Source organism: Neolamprologus multifasciatus, chromosome 23 (assembly GCF_963576455.1).
Source record: "Neolamprologus multifasciatus chromosome 23, fNeoMul1.2, whole genome shotgun sequence".
Lineage (NCBI taxonomy): Eukaryota > Metazoa > Chordata > Actinopteri > Cichliformes > Cichlidae > Neolamprologus > Neolamprologus multifasciatus.
In genome coordinates this window covers 20,385,819-20,411,123 of record NC_140460.1, presented here as the reverse complement: position 1 = coordinate 20,411,123, position 25,305 = coordinate 20,385,819, and the positions used below count along the sequence as shown (strand labels likewise).

General features: G+C 40.6%; 1 protein-coding gene across 1 annotated transcript in view; it reads right to left on the bottom strand.

Annotated features, from left to right (window-relative positions):
- LOC146491460 (zinc finger protein GLI2-like) overlaps positions 1 to 24,545 on the bottom strand; it is a 98,722-nt gene extending 74,177 nt beyond the window's left edge. The window contains exons 1-2 of the mRNA XM_085152747.1: positions 23,627 to 24,545; positions 9,590 to 9,698 (exon numbers count right to left, since the gene is read on the bottom strand). Coding sequence (XP_085008873.1) covers positions 9,590 to 9,689 — 100 coding nt within the window. The 5' untranslated portion in view covers positions 9,690 to 9,698; positions 23,627 to 24,545. The remainder of the gene's footprint in view (positions 1 to 9,589; positions 9,699 to 23,626) is intronic.
- Positions 24,546 to 25,305: the final 760 nt, after the last annotated feature.

Here is a 25,305-nt window from a genome sequence, read left to right as displayed (position 1 = left end):
CAGGAATCCAGATCTGATGTCAGGGGGCTCTTTTTCTGGCCTCCCCGGGATGGGCCTCATTTAGACAGAGGCAGAGAAGGAGAAAAGAACTGCCCCCTATTCTTCTTCTTCTTTTGCCTCCTCCTCGCCGTCTTCTCCTCCTACTTCTTCTTCTTCTTCTCAGGAAGATTAGTGGCCGTCCTTTTGGAGTAGGAAGTGGACGCTGAGGTTTTTTTTTCCCTGTCACATTTTTCTCTGCCAGCGGGCCTGACCCCCTGAGCGCTCCCTGTGCAGCTCGCTCACCCGCGGCGGGGCCCCGCGCATCCAGCCACCATCAATTACTCACTGTCCACCCGGCCCGATAAAGAGATCTGTCCTTATCACGAACCCGGCTCGCTTAAAATACTATTTACACAGCCCAGCCACGTCGCCATTCATCTAACGGAGGGAGCTCGGCGTGATCCCATTGTTTCTGCCCAACTCCAGTTTGACTCTGTGAGACCCGAGGCAGATGTTTGTATTTGTTAAGCACCTCAAAGGAGGCCGGTTGCTGTCACGGCCAATCAGAGGATTAGTTTAAATCCCTAAAAAAACACACCACTTTAGTGAGGGCAAAGAAAAAGTGGCAACTAGTCCCACATTAGTATTGTTTCTTTTTTAAAAAAAGCTATTTTTAAAATCTTAACATTTCTTTATTTTGGCTAAAAACCCAGAAATAACCACCGGCATCAATGTAAAACAAAGATACATTTATCATTTTTAGCAAATTTAAATACATTTCTAGCTAAAAACTGGTTAACTGATCATTTTTCCTGACAGGCTTCCAGAATATATGTGCTCAGGAATGCTACAGCATATTTAGGTGTGCTGCCCCCTCAACATCCCCCCCCCCCCCCACACACACACACACAGCCTGCCCCGGGGCAGCCGAGGAGGTGCTAAGTACTTAGGCTCCTTCCCGGAGGACCAGCCGGGCTCAGCAGATAGACCTGGGAGGGATCGGATGGGGTGGGAGGCGGTGGGCGCCGACCGCGGCACATCAATCTCCCTCCCGAATGACAAACTCACTCTCTGTAAGATGTATGTCAGGAGCCGCCGAAACCAGTTAATCAAATCATTAGCGGCACCCAGTAGCTTCCTCTGGCCTAGTTTAGCGACACAGACTGAGAGGAAGCGGCGAGCTCCGGCTGAACGCTGCGAGAACAGAGAGAAATCTGCAGCCGGTGAAGGATTTAAAGGTCACATGGTTTTCACGTGTAATAACTCTGGTTTCAGATCAGCTCCGGGGCCAGATAAGAATAAACTAATAAATAAGTACACAACCACCGGGATGCGGCCTCCATTTTTCTCAGAGTATGTAAAAGGATTTCATACCCACGCTTGCTTTAAAAATGCTCAGGTTCACTGACCAATCCCGACCCTGGAAACAGCAGGAGAGGAGACTGATGTTAGATCGAAAGAGCCCTGGAATAATACTCTAAATACACCAGGAGAAAAAACTGCATTTCCCAAGAATGAACTTTGAAATCAAAGCAGGAAAAAGTGGCTTGAAGTGATGGATAATGTGGTATCACTGAAATCCTAAGAAGCACCACTAAAAGGACCTAGTGGTAAGATTGAATTAGGTGAGCATAACATTGAGAAAAACTGATCTCAATGGCACGTCCGGCCACTGGAACTGCAGATTTACAAATACTGTACTGCGAGGAGCATAAATACTGTCTGTATCGGTATAATGACAGCTCATATGTCGAGGTTTTTCACATGAGGGCTCACATTCCTCAACAGTTGTCCGCTACTTCCATCCTGCTGCTGTATGCTAGCGACCAAAGCAAACACAAGGAGGTTTTTGCCAACTGTTTGGGAAATACACATTTTTTCCTAGCAAGAGATTACTGAGTTGTAGGGCTGTTCGATATATAACGATATATATCGGATGACGATATAAAAACGTCTATCATTTTACGCTATCGTTTGTTTCGTGGTGTCGCAAAATAAACTGTTTACGGAAATATTTTTTCATCGTTTTGATGGTCACTGTAGTGGCTGTATTAATTTCTTAAAGTTCTCTCTTTCTCTTATATTTTATATAACCACACTACGGACGGACAAGCGCCTGTTTTTATGCGTTGTCGTTAGCAACAACGACGGTATCACCATCGCGCATCCGCTTGTTTATGTTCCACATAAACCTTTCACAATAAAGCTTAAGATCCTGTTGAGACTTTTCAAAATAAACTGAATCACGTGAAAGAGCAGATTATTTACGGATGAGAAGTAAAAAAGAGCCGTCAGGTGCTAAAAAATAAACCTTAGACTCAAATGTTAGAACAGGCTTTTCCCCGCAGCACGCCGTGTAAAAAATACTCACAAAGAAAACGGCGGCCATTACAACTTATGTCTAAAAATGTATCGTTTCATGCATCGGTTAAAACACTCGACTCCAGCTACACGAGGCGCAGCTGGAAACACTTCCCGCAAGTCGAGCTGCCCGAGATTCACAGAATTTACAGAAAATTTTACATTTTTGTGATTTATATCATTATTGGACGATAGAATTCTTATATCGGGATATGAGATTTTGGTCATATCGCACAGCCCTACTGAGTGGTCTGTAGGCCACTCTTGTTTACAAGGAAAAACCTGTCCTATGGGCATGTTCTTGGAAGCCATTGTGTACCTACTTTTTAAATTCTTCATAACGTATTTCGTGGTGACGTGTGGTTACGTGTGGTTACGTGTGGTTACGTGTGGTTACGTGCGGTCATGTGCGTTTTGTGGCACAAGAAAGAAATGTAAATGGGGAACATCAGCAAGGCAGAAAGGCTTCTGACCAAATAATCTAAGTACTGACATGTGACACCGTTGTTAATACAGCTGCACTGGCTCCCCATTGAATTCAGAGTCCATTTTAAGATTCTGGTTCTGCCTTTTAGAGCTCTTCATGGACAAGCACCAGCTTACATTTTTGAACTTCTACAGCCCTATGTCCCTAGCAGGTCCCTGAGGTCATGTGATCAGGGCCTACGGCATATCAGGCTGAGAACTAAGGGAGACAGAGCTTTTGCCACCGTGGCCCCCAGACTGTGGACTCAGTAGTGTCTTGTAAAAAACAACTAAAAACTCATTTTTTTAGAATTGCATTTGGTTAACTTTATATCTGTTTCTGTTTTATGCCTTGTATTTCTGTGTGAAGCACTTTGTGATCTTTTGTCTTCAAAGGTGCTATATAAATAAAATTTTACTTTACTTTACTTTGCATAACAGTCGCTGTATATGTGAGGACGTTCATGCAAAGTTTGATTTAAATTGGTTTAGACCCGTTAAGGAAGCGAGCTAATTTTAGCTAGAAATTTTACCTAAAAATCTGAACTGATTGCAGCAGCTAGCTAGCTTGCTAAGCTGCTGCAATCTACCCAAATTTGCTATGGAGCCACATCAGCATTAGTATTTTGCTCTTATGTGGAGTCTTATCATGCTGGGAGACAGTTTTTTGGTGGCGTTAGTGATTAGTAGTCTGCATTCTAAGTTATTTTTAGCTAGTATTGCTAACAGTTTTTGAATACCCTAAAGACATAAAGGTGTTAAAACAATTACAAAATGCACAGAAGATTATGTCTTACGCATAAAACTCCTTTTAATTTTAAATGGAGTGTTATTAATGTAGTTAACAAGGTAGGCACTGCTTGGCTCCTTTTATCCTAATGGAGGTTTTCCAGTTTATATTCACAAACTGGCCAGACTGGATGACTTTCAGGTAGTATGGGAGCCTTTATGGATCAAGTGTGCCTTTAATGTGTTTCCTCGACTACCTGAAAAAAGGCAATAACTCTAAATTTAACAAAATCACATTTCAGCTCAGCCTTCATAAAATGTCTCTGAACATATATGTATATAAACAGGCGGGGGGGGATTTTACTCCTAATCCGGGGCGACTTTAATCCTCCGAGGCCCGCGTCTACAAACTGACACATACATCAATAAAAGCTTGGTGGCTTCTTTGTCATTTTCGCACATTTCTCAGTAATATTTCCCCCTCTAAATACCTCCAGTTATGAGAATGGGCCTGAAATCATAGAGGTCCCAGAGTTGGCGTAAATCTGCGTGCCGTGGCCCGGCCTGTATGAGCAGACAGATGCGTGCTGTCAAAGGAAATACAAGCACTCATTTGAATCTATTAACTGGGCAGCAGAGCCTCGGGCTCGGCCAGGCGAGGAGAGGGGAGTTCAGATTTTTTAAAATTTATTTAAAACCCCGCTGCTGGGGCCGAGTGTTGGTAAATGACAGCAAACTTTGGTCCAGGAGCCGCCATGCCAGAGTTTTATTTTATGTTTCACTCTAAAAAAAAAATCTCCTGAAAGGGAAGGCGAGGGGGTAGGGCGGATCATCAAACGGAGCAGATAGGAGCGTCTGGAGCACCTGGGTCCATCCTAATTGACTCGGAGCGTGGCGTCCCCACTTTTTAAACAAAGTGACTCTCACTTGAGCTTCATTATATGCGCACCCCATTTCCATAGGCCTCTGGGAACGGGACCCGGGCCGCTCACGTAAAATAAATGACCGCTCCATGATAAATGGTTCTATTAGCAATCCAGATTGTTAAACTGTGATATAACAGATCGGAGAGGGAGCGCGGGGGCCCATTCATTTTCCTCCCTTCTGCACCCGTACGCGGCTGTAAATAGCTTGTTTTTATGTGTAAATAACATATTAAAACTCGGCATTAGCCATGTCCTTTGATAGAGAGGAAATTGTTCTAAATAAATAACGCGGGACGGGAATATAAAGCAGGGCGGGCTGTTATGGAGCCGAGGCTCAGAGGTGGGCATGACTTAGGTGACAGGAATGCTGCAGACAGCAGTAAAGCATATGCTGCCAATAAAAGACGCCGAACAGCAGCCGTATATCTTCCACTTTTCCCAGCTTTGTTTGGAAATACACTCTCAGGTTCAAGGACCTCGGCTCATCTGCCTCCCTCTCATGCTGCATATTGACTTATCAGGAGCTGGCAACAGGAATAATAATGCATATTACCACGATAAGTAATTGCTCTGTCCCGACGCAGTGGCAGACGGTTGTGGTTTTTAGCACCGAGGCTGGATATCTGATTGGTGGAGACGGGCAGCAGGCTGGAGAATCGAAGCTTCTTGTTTATTTAAGATTAAAACACGAGGCTGATAGGGAGGAAGAGTTATGGAGAGACGTTTTATTTTAGGTAGGAAGAAGATTAAAAATGGCTACATATAAATATACAACAGTGCAGGCTTATTAAAGTTCAGCTGAAGCTGTGTTGAGGGTCAGAGGAGTTCATGCAAAGCGGGCTTATTCTGGATGAAAAATGGAGCTTCTCTTTCATTTTTCTGCAGCAAACTGCAGCTGTACCAGTAATCTTTCTCAAAGACTCAAAGTCAATCGCTTTTCTCTATTTAAGACTTTAATCTGACAGATCTTTGAACAAAAAATAATAATAATCAAAAGAGACTTTAGAGCAGGGATGTCAAATACACCCAGGGTCTAATCTGGCTCAGTGGGTGGCTCTAAAAAATTAAAAATGCAAAGAAATAGGACATAAATTTGGCTTTTCTCATTAACAGTGAATTATCTTGAGTTTTACAGCTTTCTTAAGACCCCATTGCTTTGAGCACCAGTGTTGATGTCATCACACAGCCACATCCATTTATACTTGCAGTTACCATTCTGTTGTACATTTACAATGACAATAATGAGCAAGTGTACTCGATTCTATCCTATTCTATTCTATTCTATTCTATTCTAGTCTTATGGTGCTTTTGTGGCAACAGCAAAATGCTGGAGGTGACTAAAATCAAATTGGAGCTTGCACCAGTAGATGTGATGTCGTTTTTGGTGTAAATGTCAACAAAATAATAATGACCTCAGTCACACAGGCCTAGAGATCAATTCGCAACTATCTGGCAACCACTGGTCATGAGTGAAAAATGTTTTTTTTTTCCTGAATCGGTTGGAGAGAGGTTGCTAGCAGTCACATGCTGAAATTGATTCCAAAGAGGGATACGGTGCGGCACTATTTGCTTCTGTCGGTAGTAGATTGTTACGGTTGCTATAGTTTGCACAGAAGATGTCAACTTGTCTAGAAACATTTGGCAACTGGTCTCTGAGTTGTAATGAAACTGAAAAGTGGAACACAAAATGTTCAACTTGTTATGTTTGCAAACTACAGGCTGGCACAGCATCCGCGCTAGCAATTGTAAAGAGGTTTCTGGTGCAGCAACTATTCACCTTTCCTCTTACGACTGATGGTTGATGGCAACCGCTTCAAGTGGTGATTTTTGTGGTTGGTAAAAGCTCCTAGTTGTTGTTTTTTTTCACTTTAGATGAATCGCCATGTATCAGAAATGTCCTGTTTTTATACTCACAGTCCACAGTTAAAATCTGGACATATTGGAATTATAGATTATCATTGTAGTTTTATTTATGGGATAATGAACTGCCAACTAAGCTAGGTACTGTTAGCTGGGAACTCGCTGAGAACTGCAGTCTTTCATCAAATATGCTTTAAAAAAGCAGTAATGTCACAGTGGCTGTGTTCATGTTTTTACTTTCAGTTTCTGGGTCTGACATGCAGTACGATCCCCAGTCTCCTGGGTGAAAGTCCAAGAGTACGTTTCCTTAAGTGCCCGGATGCCTACCCTACATGTTGAAAGAATAGGCTAAGGGTATACCCAGTGTGCAAAAATGTGTGTCCAAGTGTTGGCCATAAGAAGAAAGCGTGTGATTTTATTAAAATATTAAAGAAGTCCACATCCAGAAATGGAGTGCCATTCACTTGAACCCAACATGTAGTCTCATATGAACAATTAAAGCTGTATTTCTTCATCATTGTGGCAGGCCACCAAGTTCTCCATTAATAAAGAGAAGAATTGTCACCAAATCACTGGCTGTATTTACATTTCAAACGCGGCCCACTCTGCATCCACGTCAGAGCTGCTCCACCAGGCCTTTTTTTTCATCCCTTTTATACACTGGCGGTAAGAACAAGGTCTTTTAACCTCATTATCGAGAGCTTTCATCACACGTTCACTGACATCTTTAAAACATGCATCTCTTTCTGCCTCTCATGTCACTTCACGAGACATTCATCATGAAAATACCTCAGCAGGTGGTTCATGTAGTTTAAATGTGGCTCAGCTGAAGGTACTCACACAATTTCATCTTCTTCTTTTCCTTATTTTCTGTCATTAATACAACGTTGGATTAAACATCACTGAAGCTTCAGAAAAGCAGATACATGTATCTAAAAGTAACCATTGTTATTTTTACTTCTGTAGTCAGCCAGTCAGAAGAAAGCAGGTTTTTAGGGAGTTGGACCCTAAAGATGAGATAAAATGGCTTGTCTTATAAGATGAAGTTGAACGCCAGTATAAGCTGATTCAGTTAACAACTGCCTCCGCTGCTGTTGGAGGTTGGAAACTGTACTACTGTTGGTCGAGGACAGAGGAAGAGGAGAGGGGAGAGGCATGTTAGGAGATAGCGAGAGAGAAGGAAAGGCAGGAGTGTGGAGGTGAGAGTAGAGACCCCCCAATTCGAGCAGCCAAAAGATTTACAATTTCATATCTAAACCTGTAGTTATACTAACTCATTCAATCTGTTTTATAGAGTCTGGGTAAAATGGCTCATGTTTCTATGACCAGTGAAACCAAGATTTGAGGTAATAATTGAGTCTCTGCAAATCTCAGTTACTTTAAGCTCAAAAATAAAGTTAGCAAAGTGGAACTGTAACAAGGCTGAATAATTTTATATAAATATAATTAAAATGAAAATATTGATTGATTTTATGCATTAATGGGAAAACACCCCCCGCCCCCCCAAAAAAAAACAAACAAAAAAAACCCAAAAAACAATCTGGCTAGTAAAAATGTCCAGCTATCACTTCATCCTAACTCACTCATCTTTGCTCATATCCAGTCCTCCTGCAGAGACCTGTACACATTAATACAGACTGAGCATAGACTGTGGTTTATGAGTTATTAGCAGATCCACATTATATTTTAAATGACAAAAGTGAAGTGCAGTGATCCTGCTTTCATCCAACAGGATGTGACTACAAACAAGTCTCATTATTAGACGTCTATAGGAACGTGAGACTACTTCTCACATTAATTATGACCTCAGTAAATATTTTCCAGATGTCACTCAGGACCTAATAGTCACTCAGACAGGAGCAACTCGAGGTTCAGTATTTTGCCCAAAGATACTTTAACACGCACAGAGAAGTTGGGGATCGAACCACCATCCTTCAAAATACGATTACCGGACAGCCTCCTCTACCTCTTGAGCCCATCCAGTTTTAGGTTGTGTTGTGTTAAAATATAAGACGTACGAAATAAGTAATACAATACAAACACAACAATTAACTTACTGTTGAGTTTCCTGATAGAAAAAACTTGCACAAAAGGCTTTGTGCTTAGTTTTAGTTTGTAGTTTAACCCGCATTCGCTGCAATAATGTTGGTGTGACCAAGGCTTTCAGTTTGACCTCTGATTTGTGGTTTAAACTGGTTTAACTAATCATTATTATTAATTTAATCAAATTATCCCTGATAATCACATGAGTACAAATAAAGCCCATTTTCTGAGTCCATACAGTTGCAAAAACACTGTGAAAGGTAAGGCACAGGCAGGTTAAACACTTGCTGGATTCTTCATTGAATTATTAAAGATTAACTGTTGGAAAATGATAGGAAACCAACTCCATTTCCTCTACGTCTCTATTCAAACAACACACCGAGTTATAATATCCAATAAAACTAGACAAAATACAAGTTGTACTAACCAGAAAATCCTTTGTGATTTGGCAAGGTGCTGACTTTTTGGCCGCGTTTCCAGCTTTGTCGCCTCTTTACCAGTTAATGAGTGTTTCTTTATAATGGCAGGCCACCAAGTCCTTCATGAATGAGTAAAAATGTCACCAAATCACACGTTTAATTTGCATTTCAAAGCCAGCCCATCGGCTTGCATCTTTGTCGATCTCTGAAGCTCCGTGTCGTCAGCTCCACTTTTTTTTTTTTTGCCTTTATACTCTGGAGGTAAGAACAAGGTCTTTGAGCCTCATTATGCCAAGCTTTCATCACACGTTCGCTGACATCTTTAAAACATGGGTTCTCTCTTTCTGTCTGTCCCTCCCTTGTGAGACAGCATCGGTGCTACTCTTCATTTAGTTCAACAACACAAACATTCACCTGCCCCAGCACCCCCTCCCCACCAACCACCACCTCTCTTGTTATCCACTCATCAGCGTTTACAAATGGTGCCACACTCCTTGACTGTAGACACTGGGCCTTCATGCCCATTAATGATGCTCATCTGAGCATTGTCTACTTAGGATTCCTATCAGACATCTACTGTAAGTCACCTCTGACTGCTGCTGGTATCTAAGGAGAGTCACGAGCATCAGCTCCCTGGTTGGCGCCTTGTCTTTGAAATGTATATTTTATCACTTGGTTTGCTCCCCTCTTTGCCCCCTGGCTGAACACTTGGGAGACCTCGGTTCACAGCGTGGCGAGGCCTGATGCCGGGCTCCAAACTCAAATTCAGTCACTGGTTTAAGGAGAAAGTTTTAAGAAGTGCCTTACCTCTGGTCTCTGAGGGTGAGGGTTTCTTTGGGAGGTCGGTGAATCCGCTACCGTCCATTTTGTCTTTTTTATCTGTGGCTCTCTGTGGTGAAGTCTCCATGGTCGAGAGCTGCAAAAGCAAGAGGAGACAAAAAGAGGTGTTAGAGCCGACCAAGTTGAGCACACTCGAAAGAAAGTGTTCATTTAGGGCCGGAAGAGGACACTCCACAAACACTCTGGAAGCACTTAAGAGTACTTAGAGGTTCCTGAAAAATACCCAAAGAGAGCCTTTTTAGGCCAAGACCTCAAAATGGAACAGCAGCTATATTAAATAAATCTTTTAAAGTAGTTTTAATACATGTCTAACAAGTTAACCTCTTTACATCGACCAACATAACCATGTTCTGTTATGGTTCTGTTAATATCAACCTCTTTTTTTAATGAAGTTTCCACCTCCAAGCAGAAATTTCACTTTAAAATCAGCATAAATCGACATATAAGATATTATTTGAAAGATAACCCATTCAAAAAAATCTGGACTCTTAATCTCTGAAGATGTTTTTTCAGCACCTTAAAGCTTTGCCAGCATCCTGGTTGGACAGTAAATTTATAATTATATGGAAAAAATTACTCTGAGGGGGTCAAGTGCACAAATGCACTGTGCAGCCAACACACTGTAACTTATGGACCTCGATCGATGACCCTGACAGGGCTGTATGCCGAAATGCGTCAGTCAAACAATACAGTTCTTTGACTTCTGACTCTTCACTGAGTCTCTTAACCCAGCGGTCCCCAACCCCCGGGCCTCAGACCGGTACCGGTCCGTGAGTCGTTTGGTACCGGGCCGCGAGAGTTGAGGCTCAGGTGTGAAATGTATGGTTTTCAGGGTTTTTATCGGTTTTCAGCGTTATTTTGTTATCGTTTTTATCATTTACTCGGTTTTCCTGGGTCTTTTCACATGTGTTATGAATAAGTCTTCTTTTTTTCGGTACCAGTACTAGTTTTATTTTGCTGTATTTATCCGCAACACCTTAAAGGCCGGTCCATGAAAATATTGTCGGGCATAAACCGGTCCGTGGCGCAAAAAAGGTTGGGGACCGCTGTCTTAACTAGGGATGGGTATCAAAAACCGGTTCTTGTTGAGAACCGGTTCCCAGTGTTTCAATTCCTTGGAATTGTTTGCCACTTTTGCAAACGATTCCCTTATCGATTCCAGTCGCCCCGAATGACGTCACCACGTTGCGGAGTGTCATTTACCTGGCAGGAAAGACGGCGCCTAAGCGGCTCAAACGCTCAAAAGTTTGGTTTTGCTTTACGAGAATGGATGACAACAGGGCAACTTGCAATACTTGCAAAGTAGATATTTAATTTAAGGGAGGAAACACTACAAATATACAAAAGCATTTGCTCACAAAACACACGATGACCTTAAATGAATGTCGTGTTTTTAATTCCGCTCCGGACTCGTGAATCTCAACCCAGCAGCAGCAGTAACGTTTGCACGTCCTCTCCCGTTAATGCGGCAGGTAAATAATCAACTAACAGTGCATATTATATTAGCGCGATCTGCCTTATTACAAAACCTGGCATTACTGTGCATTTAGATGACCATGATGAGAGAGGCAGACAGAGTCTGGCTCAGATGCTGGCAGTTCTCACTGCAGTCTACCGTTAGCGTCTCCTTTCAGGCCAGGATAGACGAATGTCACCGAGCAGTGACTAAGTTTGTGGTCAAAGGCTTGCACCCATTTGCCACAGCAGATGATTTTCGGTAAGTAAATGTGTTTAATTGTAGGCAGGGACATTACTGGATATTCTTGTGTAATTGCTACAGAATAATTGATGTTATACTTTGTTATTGCTACAGAAGAATATTTATTTTATTATTTTACATTTACAATTTTTTTTTCCTGGGGACCCTGTGACACCACATTGAAGAGCCGTAGGCTGTGGATCTCTTAAGATCTCACTGTTGGGTTTGTAAGGCCATGTTACTCCTAAATTTCTATCTTGTTCAAAGAGAAGATATAAAACAAAGTTCTAAGCTATTAGACCTTAGTGTTCTCCTTTTTTAAAAAGAATCGATAAGAGAATCGATAAAGAATCGAATCGTTAAACAGAATCGAAAATGGAATCGGAATCGTGAAAATCTTATCAATACCCATCCCTAGTCTTAACCCGTAGTTGGAATTAAACTGTGTTGGACTGCAAGAAGTGATCGTAATACACAAATCAAAGCTCACTATATCATCTATAGTTTCGTGAATTTGGGGAAATATCATCAAATATTTCCTTGAAGAAGAAAAAGTTGTGAATGATCTGTGACTGAAGGTGCTGCTATAAAATCTGAACATAAACCATCAGCTGGTTCCACTTGGTGCTGTGATTGGCTCAAAGCCAAGCACCATTCGTTAGTCACCCACGAAGGGGTGAGATAATCTCACAGAGCACCAAGCAAACATGTAAGAGGATTTTACGATGAGCAGCAGCTCACTTCACGAGATTTTTGTCTTCTTGCAAACTCCCGCTATTCACGACTCAATCTGCTCCACTGCCGCAGGGAGGGGGGGACTCGGGGGTCACCATGGGGGTCAGTTTGTGGGTTAAAGGGGTCAGAGGATAAGGAGGTGGGGGTCTTAGCTCGCATGTCATCAAAGTTTATTTGACTACTGACCTTTCCACCACGGCTATTCAGAGCTGCTGCGTGGTTTAAAAAGTTGGAACAATACAACTTTATCTTCAAAGTTGAGATGGAGATGAAGAGGACTCTTAATTCAGCTTCTATAGTGTGACTGGGATTTTCCTTTAAGGAGGAAAAAACTAAACATCTGGGAACCTGATTTCCTCCTTCTGTTTCTCTGGCAGATCAGATTGGACTGGATCCAAAACCAGCAGAGGTAAATATGGTGTCAAACAATGGGCACCACTGGCAACAATCCCATGCATTTAAAGATGAAAATACGGATAGCAAGCGATTTACATGACACGAAAGAGGGTCAGTGTAAATTAATTACACAAACATCTGATCATTTAAGTTGTTTATAAATTTAGAAACCTGATAAGAGTTTGCCACATGCCACCTACTCAACAAGAGCCAAAACAGGCAATCAGTTAGTACTATACTGGTATATCATTCTAAAATAACATTTTTTGGTCTTTTAATATAAAACAATATAAGCAATATAAGTTAAATTACTTTATCAGATGATGTTATGCACTAAACATCGCTAGACTGGTGAGGCTGACTGACAGTTAGCTGGCTAAAGGATATTGCTTATTAATATTAGTATATTTGCTTATTTTATTAGCAAAATCGTATCACAGTAGAAATGCTAGTTCAGGACTAGCTTGCATCAAAACCACAACAAATCTTTGGATTAATTCAGTTTTTTTTAAGAAAAAAGAGTCTACATATCAAGAATTGACTGAAAGTCGTGTAAAGAAACCAATTAAAAATTCTCTCAGCTTAATTATTCAAGTTCATAATGTTTTTCTGACAACTTAAAATTGTTGATTTTTTTCAGTGCTAAAATGCACTGCTAATAAATAAAAATGGTAATAAGAATAACTTTATCATTAAATCTATATACTGTAAGTTGTTTTAAGTCTTTTGCTTGTACACTTTTTACATTGCAGTATTGCAGTATTGCAGTATTGCATTGCAGTTCTGTTACTGTTTTGGAGCAACTGTAACCCACATAATTTCTTGAGGGATTAATAAAGTATTCTGATTCTGATTATTTCCACTAAAGTACATTTTCTGAAAACCCTAATGTTTTTACATGTTAAACTGACATGTGCAGATTTGGTCCTTAATAGAGTCTTTGGTCCTGCCCCATGTATAATGTCTTCTGTATCTTTTTAATGATTTAGTGGCAGTTTCAGAAGACAGACCTCTGACCTTTTGGCTCCAACAACAATCTGGCTGCTGTAGGTTGCAGACTTTGATAAACCTTCAGTTCACTGAGTTTGTCAGTGACCAAAAGTCAATTTACTGCCTCTAGTGAAAAAGCAGGGAGTCTGACTGACAGGTGTGCCTGCTGTCTTCAGGATGAATCAGTGTAACAGGTGTGAGAGGACAGCAGTGGAGCCTCATGGGAAGCTCCTCGCCACACACAAACCTTTTTTAGTTGAGGTGATAAATGAGGCACGTAATGGCAGCCTTTCACGCCTACAGCCCTCTGATGTGTCCTCGCAAATCATTATTAGTCAAGCTTAACATTTACTGTTCACACATTTAGCTGTGTAGGCCTCTCAGAAAACATTAGTCTCTAAGAGTCACAGTTCTTGGCCTAAAAAGGGGATTAATTATTTGGGAAATTGTTGTAAAGACACAAAGGCAGAAATACCAATTGCTAAACTTACAAATACAAAATAGTTAATTAATTTTATGATGTAAACTTCTAACATGATTCAGAATTTTTAACAAAAAAAGGAAAGGAAAAAAGGAAATAGAAATGCATAAGAGGAACTGACAGCATGGTAGTTGTAGGCTGCGCCAACCTGAGGTGTAGTTACACTTTCAGGGGCGTGCATCTCGGGTTAATCTAGATCTATGTAACACTGTAGGGTTTTAGGAGGGCTAACAATGTCCCTACAGTATAGATTCAACGCATTAGTCTGTCAGTCACCAGCTAACACCACCTAACTTGATTGGTAAAACAAATATACCTGGTAATTAATTGTGAGCATCAGACTAATAACTTATTCAAATTTCACTTAATAAAACCTTAAGTGAACTGCGCAGTTCCAAAGATACAATTAGTTTGTTTCATAGTGACACAAGTTGCAAAAGTGACCATATTAGGAAAAAAGGGACGTTATCAGCTAATGCTTGCTAGCTTTGTTTGCTAATTGGTGTTGAATGACAGATGAATAAAATACCAAAATTTCACTCACTAAACTTTAACCAAAATCCTTTTTTTCCATTCAATTTTTATATCACGTCTATCTCTTGTTAGCTTAGTAGTATCAGTAAATGCAAAAGTGGCCATATTTGGATGACATGATGGAGTCATCAGGTGATGCTGGCTATTTATTGGCTAAGAAGTGCTGAAGAACTGCCAAAGCACTAATTTTCTTGATAAAAGATGAGCTTGCACCCTACCATTTTTCTCTGTAGCTCTAAAGACATACGATTAACTTGACTTGCTTTACTAGCTAATAACTTATAGCTAGTAAAGTTAGCTAATAACGTTATCTAGCACGATTTCTGTTGTGTAGCTGGAGGTCACATATGTTTTTTTAATTCCTCAAAAAGTCTACAAAGTAAACTATGGTGAAAATTAAATGGCGAGCATGGCAGTGAGCAAAAGCATCAGTGAATTTACTCGTGGGAGTATCTAACAACCACGTTAGCAAGTCAACAGTTCAGTCAGTGAGGTAATTAAGCGTGGCCTCCCACTGTTGTCTGTTGGTCCTTTCAAAAACCTCACAATGATTCATTTGAGTGGAAAAGCCCAGAAAGAGAGCCTTGCAATGGGGTTATTTAACGGAACAACAGCTTCAGAGCGTCCCTCCCCCGATTTCTGCAGAGTCATTGTGAGGAAATCAGCGGCTGTTTATCCTGCCAAGTCATCCTTTTCCCTTCACTTTAAATCACAAACACAGCAGTTTGTTTAACTAACACATCTGACTTTAATTTTTATGGCTTTGCTGGTCGAAAACGTACAGTTTTTAACTGTGCAATCATGCACAGTCTGCACAACCTGTTTTTTTTTCTTTCTGTGCTTGCCTCCGCTCTGAAATTTCAAAGCAAGTCACCTCAGAGAAACACCTTTGCCACTGTGTAAATTAACTAACAGCCACTGACACACAGGATATATCTTCCTCCTGTGGAGGGCCACGACTTCTAGAAATCAAAGGGCCTGCGGTGGAAGGGTATTCCCTGCGTCCGGGAAACAAATGCCTCTCCTTTCTAGGTGTACTCGAGTACAGTTTGGCTCATCAGCCAGCGTCTGCCTGAATTATTAGAGCAGCTCTTGTCAGGCAAACAAATGACTCTGTCTCGACTCAAAAGGTCACAGCGCAGTGGAGTAAAATCACAGAGCACGCAGTCAATTCCTCGGAGCGGTACCCCCTTTTCCAAGGGCCACTTGCTGGAATTTATGGCTGGGGCCTACACCTATTCTCCCTTGACTAATAGCTATCCCGTAAAAGAAGCCGGGATCGGTGGCAAGTCTAAAATAAAATAAATAGAAGGGGTGGTTGTTTACTGTGTGAAAGCACAAACAGAGGCTAACGGTGACATTTGGATTTATACCGAGGAAACGTCCCCTGCGAGGCCTCCATTTGTCCCTCAGCTGATGGTAAACAGACTCGGACCATCAGCCAGGCTGGATGTTTCTCCGTGAGATTCCCCTCAGAGGAGGATGTTCAATATCCTGTGGCTGATCTCCTCCTGCCCTCGCCAACAGCAAACAGATGTGGCGGCCGAGTTCAGAGGAGAAAGCGGCACGGCGGGATGAATGGATGCCTCCCACCTGAGTGCCATGCCATGCCCTGACCTCACTTTTATGTTGTTTTTGAGGCGGCTCAGAGCTTTCTGTGAGGCTCGTAGGAATTCAGAGCACTCATGTTATTTCAAAGCTGGAAATAAAACCCACATTTTACCTGAAAGAAAATGTTTTAAATAGGTACGAAAAAAAATCATACATATACACCAAGAAGGACATGTTTCATATACTACAACCAGGTGTTTGGACCAGCCGCCTGTGCCACATGGTGATATGAGCACTGAAAGTTTGACAAAAACACTCTCTCTTAACTTTCTGCTCAGCGTTACTGCAGTGAAATTGGTTTGGTTTTAGTTTCTTTATAGAGCCTAAATGTGTTTGTCAACCATTAAACCATTAAATTTAAAATATTTCCATTTCCTGTACTACTGTTGAAAAATGCTGGAAATTAAAAAGCATCAAATTTGAACCCATCACTACGAGGGCCTGTACCTGAGAAAATGTACTCATGTTGTGATGTTAAAACTTATCATGCATTAAAATCACCTGATCGTATAAACTTTTCCATGTTTTTTTAATTCGACATTTTCTGTTACGAAACAAGAAAAAGCAGAAAAACACATAATAAAAGCTTTTAAGTAAAGCTACCAATTAAAATCTCAAAATAAAACTTTAGAGACATTTAACCAGAATTTTTAAAGTCATTTACCAAGAAGTCCCCATGTTTTGTTACCTTTTTCTTTTTTTGTGGCATTTTTATTAAAATGCTTATTTATTATAAATAAATACAAACTGCCATTTCATTATTTACATCATAATAATATTTTATTACAATTTGATACAAATTTAAATATTTATAGATTTTCTAATTCTAACAGTTTATCTTAACTAAACCATAATTTAGTTTTACTTATAACACAAGAATATTATAGAACACAAGTTTGAAATTCTTTTTTTAATCTTACTCAAAATTGTATTTTAATATACTATATTTTTAATAAATAAAAATGGATGAATTATTTTTAATCTGTGTTTTTTGACAGTAGAGCTTTGTGATATCTGACTGGTGTTTTGTATTCTCCTTACCTGTTCTGTTTGAAATTCTTTATTATTTATTTTTAGTCTTCTAAATCTCCTCAATAATTCAATAATAACAAAACTCACCCAGTCATCTCAGACACAGAAGTGAAAATGAAACGCGTAAACAGGGTTAATGTGTTATTTACTTTATCAATTAGATGATTAATCAGGAAGAGATTTCTTTCAGCTTGTACTGTGTGAAAATTTGTAGTTTCAGTTTTAATGTTATTGAATGTATTTGGGTTCATTTCAATAAAGAAGCAGAGCTTACGTTTAATTGATTAATCTGGATTTTAAAGGGTCAGACACTTCCAGCTGACATTAACTGAAATTTTAATTTTTAATTGTAATACCAAAAACATTAAACATCAAAGTTGAAAAACAAATGCTCAAATATCCTGTTTGATAGTTTTGGTTCTAATTCAAGTGTCTGTAACGCAGCTGTCTCCAAAGCAAGGATTATCTATCAGCTCTGCCTTACAGTGGATCTATTCTGCTCATTTGCAGAATAGATCCACTGAATAGCTTTGCATGATTCACAGCTGTGTCCCTAATGTTTTGGTAAATTACTGGATCAAGTCACAGTTTACTTGAGTCCTGCATGTGTTTCAGGTTTGATTCCTGACACTTAATCCCGTTACCATGAGTAAAACACCTAAAGTGTCTCCCTTCTCCTTCTTCTCTGCCTCTTTTTTTATTAGGTTACACTCTGAAGGACCGCCTGAGCGTGCGAGTCCACGCTGACCGATCGCTTTGATCCCTGACCCCCAGCCAAATGGTCCGTCTACAGCCCGGCCTCTTGCTGTTTTACAGCCTCACTTTGGACCGCAGACTTCCTCCTCGCTGCCTTGGTGGATCTAAAGTAAATCCTAAACTTTGGTGATTCTGGAACAGGTATAGTATTTTCCATAGTGACACACAATTGCTGCACAGCTCAATAAATAACTAATATAACAGTTACATTATCTACACCAAACAAAGATTTGGTTGGATATATCATGGATATTACAGCAGTACAGATTTACATCAAACTAACGGCCTCATAGACTGAATGATGAATCATAATTTCTTTATTGACTAGAGTCTGAATAAGTCTGTTTTTGCTGTTTTGAAAGAGCAGTTATTTATTTTAATGACATTTTTACTCATTGAGCTCCTTTATTTGATTTTTTACTTCATGTTTTATTTCACTGAGCTCCTTTTTTTTGAGTAGTTTTTACATCATTCACCTTTTTTTTAACTTATCTTATCTTATAAGCTGAGCGAGTGTCTGTGCATCTGCAAGCTGCTTTGCAACCCACACCCATCCCCACCTCATCCTCGAATGCTCTTTCTGACTATTTGTCCATATACGGTCATGTTGAGGTTGACAACCCAACCAAATAAATAAATACTACTGATGGAAACAGCACCCTTATTTTGACTCTAGATGTTGTTACTGAACTCTTTCAAACTGCATCCTTACATTTTTATTCTTAGAGTTAGTGTTAGAAGTAGTAACTGTTCAATACTGTGACATTATAGCGAGGAAACTGCTGTGTGACCAGAGCAACCTGCAATAGAGCTGGAGGACAGGATGTTAAAAAGGATCCAGTGAACTTCAGACAAGAACACGTTTTGTGTGTGGATGCTTCTCACTTCATAAAGATGTTTTTTATTAAATTAAAAAAAAAGTAGAAGTGTAAATCCAATCAGATTAAATAAATTCAGTTGAATTCACAGTTGAATTATTTAAGTGTTATGAAGGCAACTTTTGACCCACATGAACTTTCAGATTTATGTCCACAAAGATCACAGCAGGAAAAGGTTATTCATGTACATAATTTTCTCTTTTGCTGCATCTTTAAAAGGCACATATTACATGTTAGCAGTGGTCATGGCAGGCTTAAAGTAAACTCAGACGATGATGCTAATGATGATGATGGTTTTCCTGTCAGCTTCTCTCTCCTTACGCTTGGTTTAACTTTTGTTGGTCAGGTTTACTTTCACTAACAGTAACATAACATGTTTTTGACAACTTGATTATTCTTATTTGACTTTTCTAGTGTCTAACTTTTGCACTCTGTGTGTGAGGAGGTGTCCTCACAGTGACAGGAGAAAGTAACGCACTGCAGCTTAAGAAAACACCAGCCATCAGAAAAGTGCAGCAAACCTAACAAAACACAACACAACCGTTTTTGGGGAGACAATAAGCTGAGCTGTGGAAGTGACAAGCTAACAGTAAACGGCTACAACACCGATGAATCTTCTGCTCCTCATAAGCGCGTCTCATATTTTGTATGTTTTGCTTTCTGTCACTTCTGTGTCCCCAGAATCATTAATTTTTGTTTCCTAATACAGTAAATTCAGATTCAGTAGATTCTTATTATTTTATGTATTTGTTAGGAAAGCTGCTTTAAGTCAAGCCTGATGTGATAACACACATAAGAAGTGTCCTTCCCACAGCAAGAATTAAAGCTTAATCATATGGTAAATGAACTGGTTCTCACATAGCGCTTTTCTACTCAATATACTGAAAAGCACCTGAATCCAAAGTATCGGTGTTAAAGAAGAACTAGAAGTAGTTGGGTGAATGCCTTTTTAATTGGCTCCTGCTGAACCAATGACCGAGGATGAGCTGTTGAGTTTATATGCCAGGTAAAGGTGCACATCACTGCCATCCTACAAGCTGAATGACAACATTTGCAAACTTTAAGACCTTTAAAATGGTGTCGACTGCACAGTTTGGAGTTTGATGTGGTAGCGGTGCAAAGTGTGCAAAGTGCTGCATGTTTAGTGCTCTCCCCAAAGAGTTTCAATCGACACCTCCTTCTGATGCTTTTGCTGCGTAGTAGACATGATTAGTAAATAGGAAAGTTCATCAGTTTTTATCTATTCAGAGCTAATGTGCCTTTAGTGAATGTGGACCAGGCATCATCCTGAGAGGAGTTTTTTGTTCGCTTGGTCAGAGCAGAGCTGATACCTGCACAGCCTCCTGGGAGATGAAGTCTATCCCCGACCCCTCACAGGTTCTTGTCTCAGAGTTTTGGGCATGTCTGGGGGGGTCGGCAATCACGTACAAACGCTACTGAGGGGTGACTGATTGCTAAAGAATCCCAGAAGCCCTGCGGGGACGCCATGTGTTAAAGAAGTTGGAGAAGTATTTAAAAGAAAGTGTTTTTTTCTGTCAGCTGATGTAGTTTGGCAGCTTTTCAGAGCTTGTTTTAAGGCGAGGAAGGATGCAGCGTTTCCTTAACGTGTCAGCGCGTCATGGCGGGTGTCTATCCGCGCAGCGAGGAGCATCCTTCACATCCGCCCTTCAGATCAGCTCGCCGTCCCTGCAGGAGTTAATTAAAAGAAGCATCAAAGCTGATCCTGAAAAGCAAAGAGGAGGAACTACAGGCCCCCGGCGGACCACGGCGACCTTTGATTTCTGCCGGTCCTCCGAGTGTTTTTCTACATGTGCGTGCTGTCAACACGTTCTGTGACGGCTGCGTTTCCTCTGTTGGAGGAAGTTTTCTCGTGTCGTGTAGGAGCAGCGGGGCGAGCTTCAGAGTCAATGTTTGTAGATCTGAGAGCGACTGAGAGACTCTTTATTCCTGCAGCTTGTCCCCACGAGCGCCTGAATAATCCTACCCCCGTTTGACCCGCTAGGGTCGGCAAGGAAAGCAAACAGCCACTTAAAACCAGCAGAGAGAGTGAGCAGAGGAGGATAAACTAAAACCTGAGCACAGTTTACCTTTCGAGGGTTAACTGTTGCCTGAGACAAGTTCTCAGAGACTGAAAAGATGTTTTATTTTCTCTGAACAACGATCTAAAACCCAAACATTGTCCGATTCTGGTTATTGAAAACATGAGCGAAGCTGATCACATCCAAAACAAGTTCTTCTCTGCAACGAAAACAAACGAAAAACCAAAGGTTTGAATTGTTCATCAGACTGTTTAATCAGCGTCCTCCAAAGTCCTTGCAGCCTAAAAACCACCAAACAGGTCCGACAGGAAAAACTGAAAGGAAGCTCTGTCCACGGATTCTTCATCATTCTGACTTTAAATGTTTAATGTGACTGATGAATCAAGATAACTAAGTGGACCTATTCATGGGGAAAAGGCCACCATAAATTTAAAGGGACAAGAAAAGCAGGTAAAGCTGTTTATTGATGAGTCAGGGAGTGATTTTCAGGGGAAAATGATACAAATATCTGTACAATCTCAGAAGGTTTTAGGGACTTTGGGGGGAAAGAAAGGCTGTTCAAATACTTTAAGTAAATTTGCAGATAAATTAGGGGTAGAAATGATTATTAGGTCAGAAAGAAGGTGCAGGTTAATTAGAGTTTCTAAGGAAGTGACGTTTCTCTTCTCTCGGTTTCTTTTTCGGTCTTTTGAAATCTGCTCTCAGGAGTCCTTTTGTTTTTCTCTAAAGCACGGAGGAATAAATCTCCGACTGCGCAAAAACATGCTGTATCTGAACGTTGGGGACGTGTCGGTGAAGCTGCTGGAATCTGTTTAATGATTTCTGTTTTCAGGGGAAAATGACACAAAAAAGCCTGAACATGTGCCACTTTCATGCAGCAGAAATGACAGAGCAGGTCTTTTAGCAAAAATATGTGAAACAGAAGCTGACCGCTTTCAGTTAATAAACAGATTTCAGCTTCAACGACAGATCCAGATGTTTAAAACAGCTGAGAATCAGAGTGGTTCCTTTTCAGCCCGAACTGCTTCAGTCCTTCAACATGAAGTCAAAGCACCAAAGAAGCGGACGGAGCTTCACGTCAGCTTTAATTAATAAAGATGGGAAAATCTTTGAGTTCCTCTGCGGTTTTTAGGTTTTATACGACTTTATTTATTTTTCCTTAAACTCCTGAAGTGTTTCAATTGGACTGAAACCCAAAAGGAGACAGAGAGAAGCAGGAGGAGAAGCAGGCTTTATCTTCACCTTCAGCCCCTCGTTAAATCCTACAAAAAAAAAAACAATCATTGCGTCGCTGATTTATCTGCACTTTCAACATTTTAATCTCAGTTAATTCACATCACACTGATTTTATTTTTCCAACACACTCCTAAAAAAATCCTGCTCAGATTGCTCTCATTTAGGAAGAAGGAAAGCAGCAAATATTATCCTGGAACAAAACAACAACTCCCGACTCATCAGTGAACGGCTTTAGCGACACATCTGGATGTTGTTCTCACTTTAAAGCATGACCTTTGATTCAGGTGCGAAACATCTGCAGCAGCTGAGAATCGGAGCGTTTTGAAGACGGCTGCTAACTGGTGCAAATATTCGCTCAAAATAACAAAAAGTTTCAAGCCCAAATCATAGAGGATGCAAAGATGGAAGATTTGCTTCCTTTCTCAAAAGAGAAAGAACTTTTTTTTCTGTGTCTGAAACAAGCAGGAGCTGTAAATCTGTGTGTTTAGTTTGGTGTTCAGACAATTAAAAAAAGCCTCTTTTCAGGCATTTTTCACTTTTAAACACTCAAATGTGTTTTTTTCAGCTCTCAGGGCTCCCTCTTTTCTAGGACAGAGGTCAGGTTGTCCACAGTGTGGTTTTTTCTGTGCTAAACGGTGAATCTGCTTCTCTCCCTCCAATTCCCTCCTCTGCTTTTCATCCCACTGAAACCCACCAGGAGCGATGCCCCAGGGCCACACGGCGTAATTGCTGCGGACTTGTTGTTTTGTGGGATAAGAGACTTTTGAGTCCTCACAGCGGGGCATTTCTCTCCCCCCCCCCTCCCCTCGCTCGCCTCAATCTTTTTCTCCCCCCCTCCTCCTTCCCGAATCCCTCGTTTTCCCCCAGTTTTCTCTTTCACTTCTTCCAGCCTCAGTCAGGATGAAAGTGGACGTCCCCGTCTGCCGTCGCCCATGCCCATGTCATCCTGAATAAAGGGGGGCCCCCCATTATTTTCTCCCATCTCTGCACCCCTTCCTCCTCCTCCTCCTCCTCCTGCCTGACTGCTGGAACTCTTCATCCTGCACAATGGAAATGCACTAAAACTTTTTTTTCTGATGCAAATTAATGCAACCGGCCTTTCAGGATTCAAATAAAAAAAAATCTGCTGTGGACTGGAGCTGAGGGAGGAAAGGAGGTGTCAGCGCGCCTCATGTTTGTCTGAGGCCTTCAGGAAGCCTCCATCAGAACATCTTTTAAATTCATCTGATTTTGAGGCTGTAAAAAGTGACAGTACGGTAATGTAAAGGAAAAGCTCCGAGAGCATCTTAAATATCAGGTTGCACATTCCTGGAATTCCTGCTTCCTTGCAAACCTTCAAACATCACCTGGAATAAAAGCTCCCAAAGTGTCTTCTTCTCCCGTTTCTCACCTCCTCTTGTGCCAGAAAACGATCAAGTATTAAAATCAGATGATTTTTTTTAAAGCAAATTGAAGTAAAAATACTCTGAAATTAATTTTAAAAATATAACTGATAGGAAATGAAGCAAGTGTGATATTTAAACTCAATTATTTAAACTGATTTAAAAGTTGCAGACTGCGCTCTGCTCAGAGTTTCTAATGTTTCCGTAAGCACATGGCCGACCAGCGGAGACTCACCCGAGCTTCTCCTCTTTCTCCTCAGTCTTCTGCTCTCTCCTTCTGTCCTTCCACTCAAACTTTTCCTCTCATCTAAGACCCACAAAGCTTGAAATCCATGTGCAGACACGCGGAGGAGTACGCGCCTCAGGTGGAAAAGTATCCGCAGAAAGATGTCCGAGCGCACACCCTGAGTAGGACTCGGAGCAGCAGAGGAAGACTCCGATCAGCTCTCCACGCCAAAGTTTGGAAGAGAGGAGGAACTTTTTTTCCTGTCCGGGGATGCTGCGGAGCGTCACTCTGGATGGCTTCACCGCCCTCCCCTCTCTCTCCTCTCTCTCTCTCTCTCTGATGGGACCGACAGACCTCCTCTTCATCACCCTCAGAGAAGAGGAGTGACTCTGACTCCGCGCACACAGCCAACCTCAGAACTTCCCAATAATTCAGACTGAAACAGAGAGATTCAGGTTACCTCAGAGGCATTACCGGCTCAGTTTACCCCGTTAGTTCATCAGTTTGATGTTTAATATTAGTGCAAATCTGTGTGTGAGTGTGTGTGTGTTTGCAGGTGTCCTATTTAAAGGCACTCGGCGCAAAATAAAGCGCCACATAACAACGCGTCTCCGCAAAAATGAGGATTGCGAACACGATCTCAGTTTTTGAAGGTGAATATTTCAAACACACTCCGAGTGTTTCTGTGAAAACAGCGTGGAAGGATTAAAAAAACTGCCTGCGTTAATTTAACTGTGTGTGTGTGTGTGTGTGTGTGTGTGTGTGTGTGTGTGTTCTGTCCTCAAAGCTGAACTCAGGCTCCTGACTGAAAGTTTTACTTAAACTTAGTTTTCCTCTGATGGCGCAGTAAGCGAAAGGAGAACACGCACGGGTGCATTTCAGAGTGATACTGACACCTGGCGGTGGCTGCCTGCCACTGCACGACGAGTGTCGCTCATAACAGACGCACGAACATGAAGACAGTAAAATGTAGTGAATAAATAAACAAAATAAATGAAATGACTTTCTCTTTGTTAGACACATAATTATAGAAGAATAGAATAGAATAGAATTGCCCTTTATTGTCAATGTATATGTGCTCCGTGCCAAATGTAAAGGAGTAGAAAAAAAATTAAACATAGATAAAATAAAATAACCTTCCCATATCAAAGACACACAGATATTAAATAATTATGAATGTATTGATTAATAATTAATTAATTATTTAATTAATCAATTTAAATGACTTTCTGATTGAAGGACGCCGAAATATTAAATAAAACTATTGTATTATCATATAGTTAAAGTTAAATCACTTTGACTTTAATCTTAGGCATGACAGTAACAACAAATCTATGTTGTACATATATTAATAATGATGACAACAGTGGTTTATTATTGTGGAATTATACATTGAATTTATATTTTTATTTTTGTATTTAGTACTTTATTGATAATGACTATTATAATTATTATGTACTATTTTATTATACATTTAATTTTATTGCTACTCTTAATAGTAGTATTAGTATTGTTATCCAGCAGAGGCTCTAATTGTTTTATGTGTACACTTTTTATTTTGTTTAATAATAATTATTACTACTTTTAAAGATGTACTGTGTTTTATAATCACACAGTTTGATTTGTTAAACATTATTGCTATTCTGTATTTTGTATATGAATAACAGCAACAGTAATAGTATTTTAGT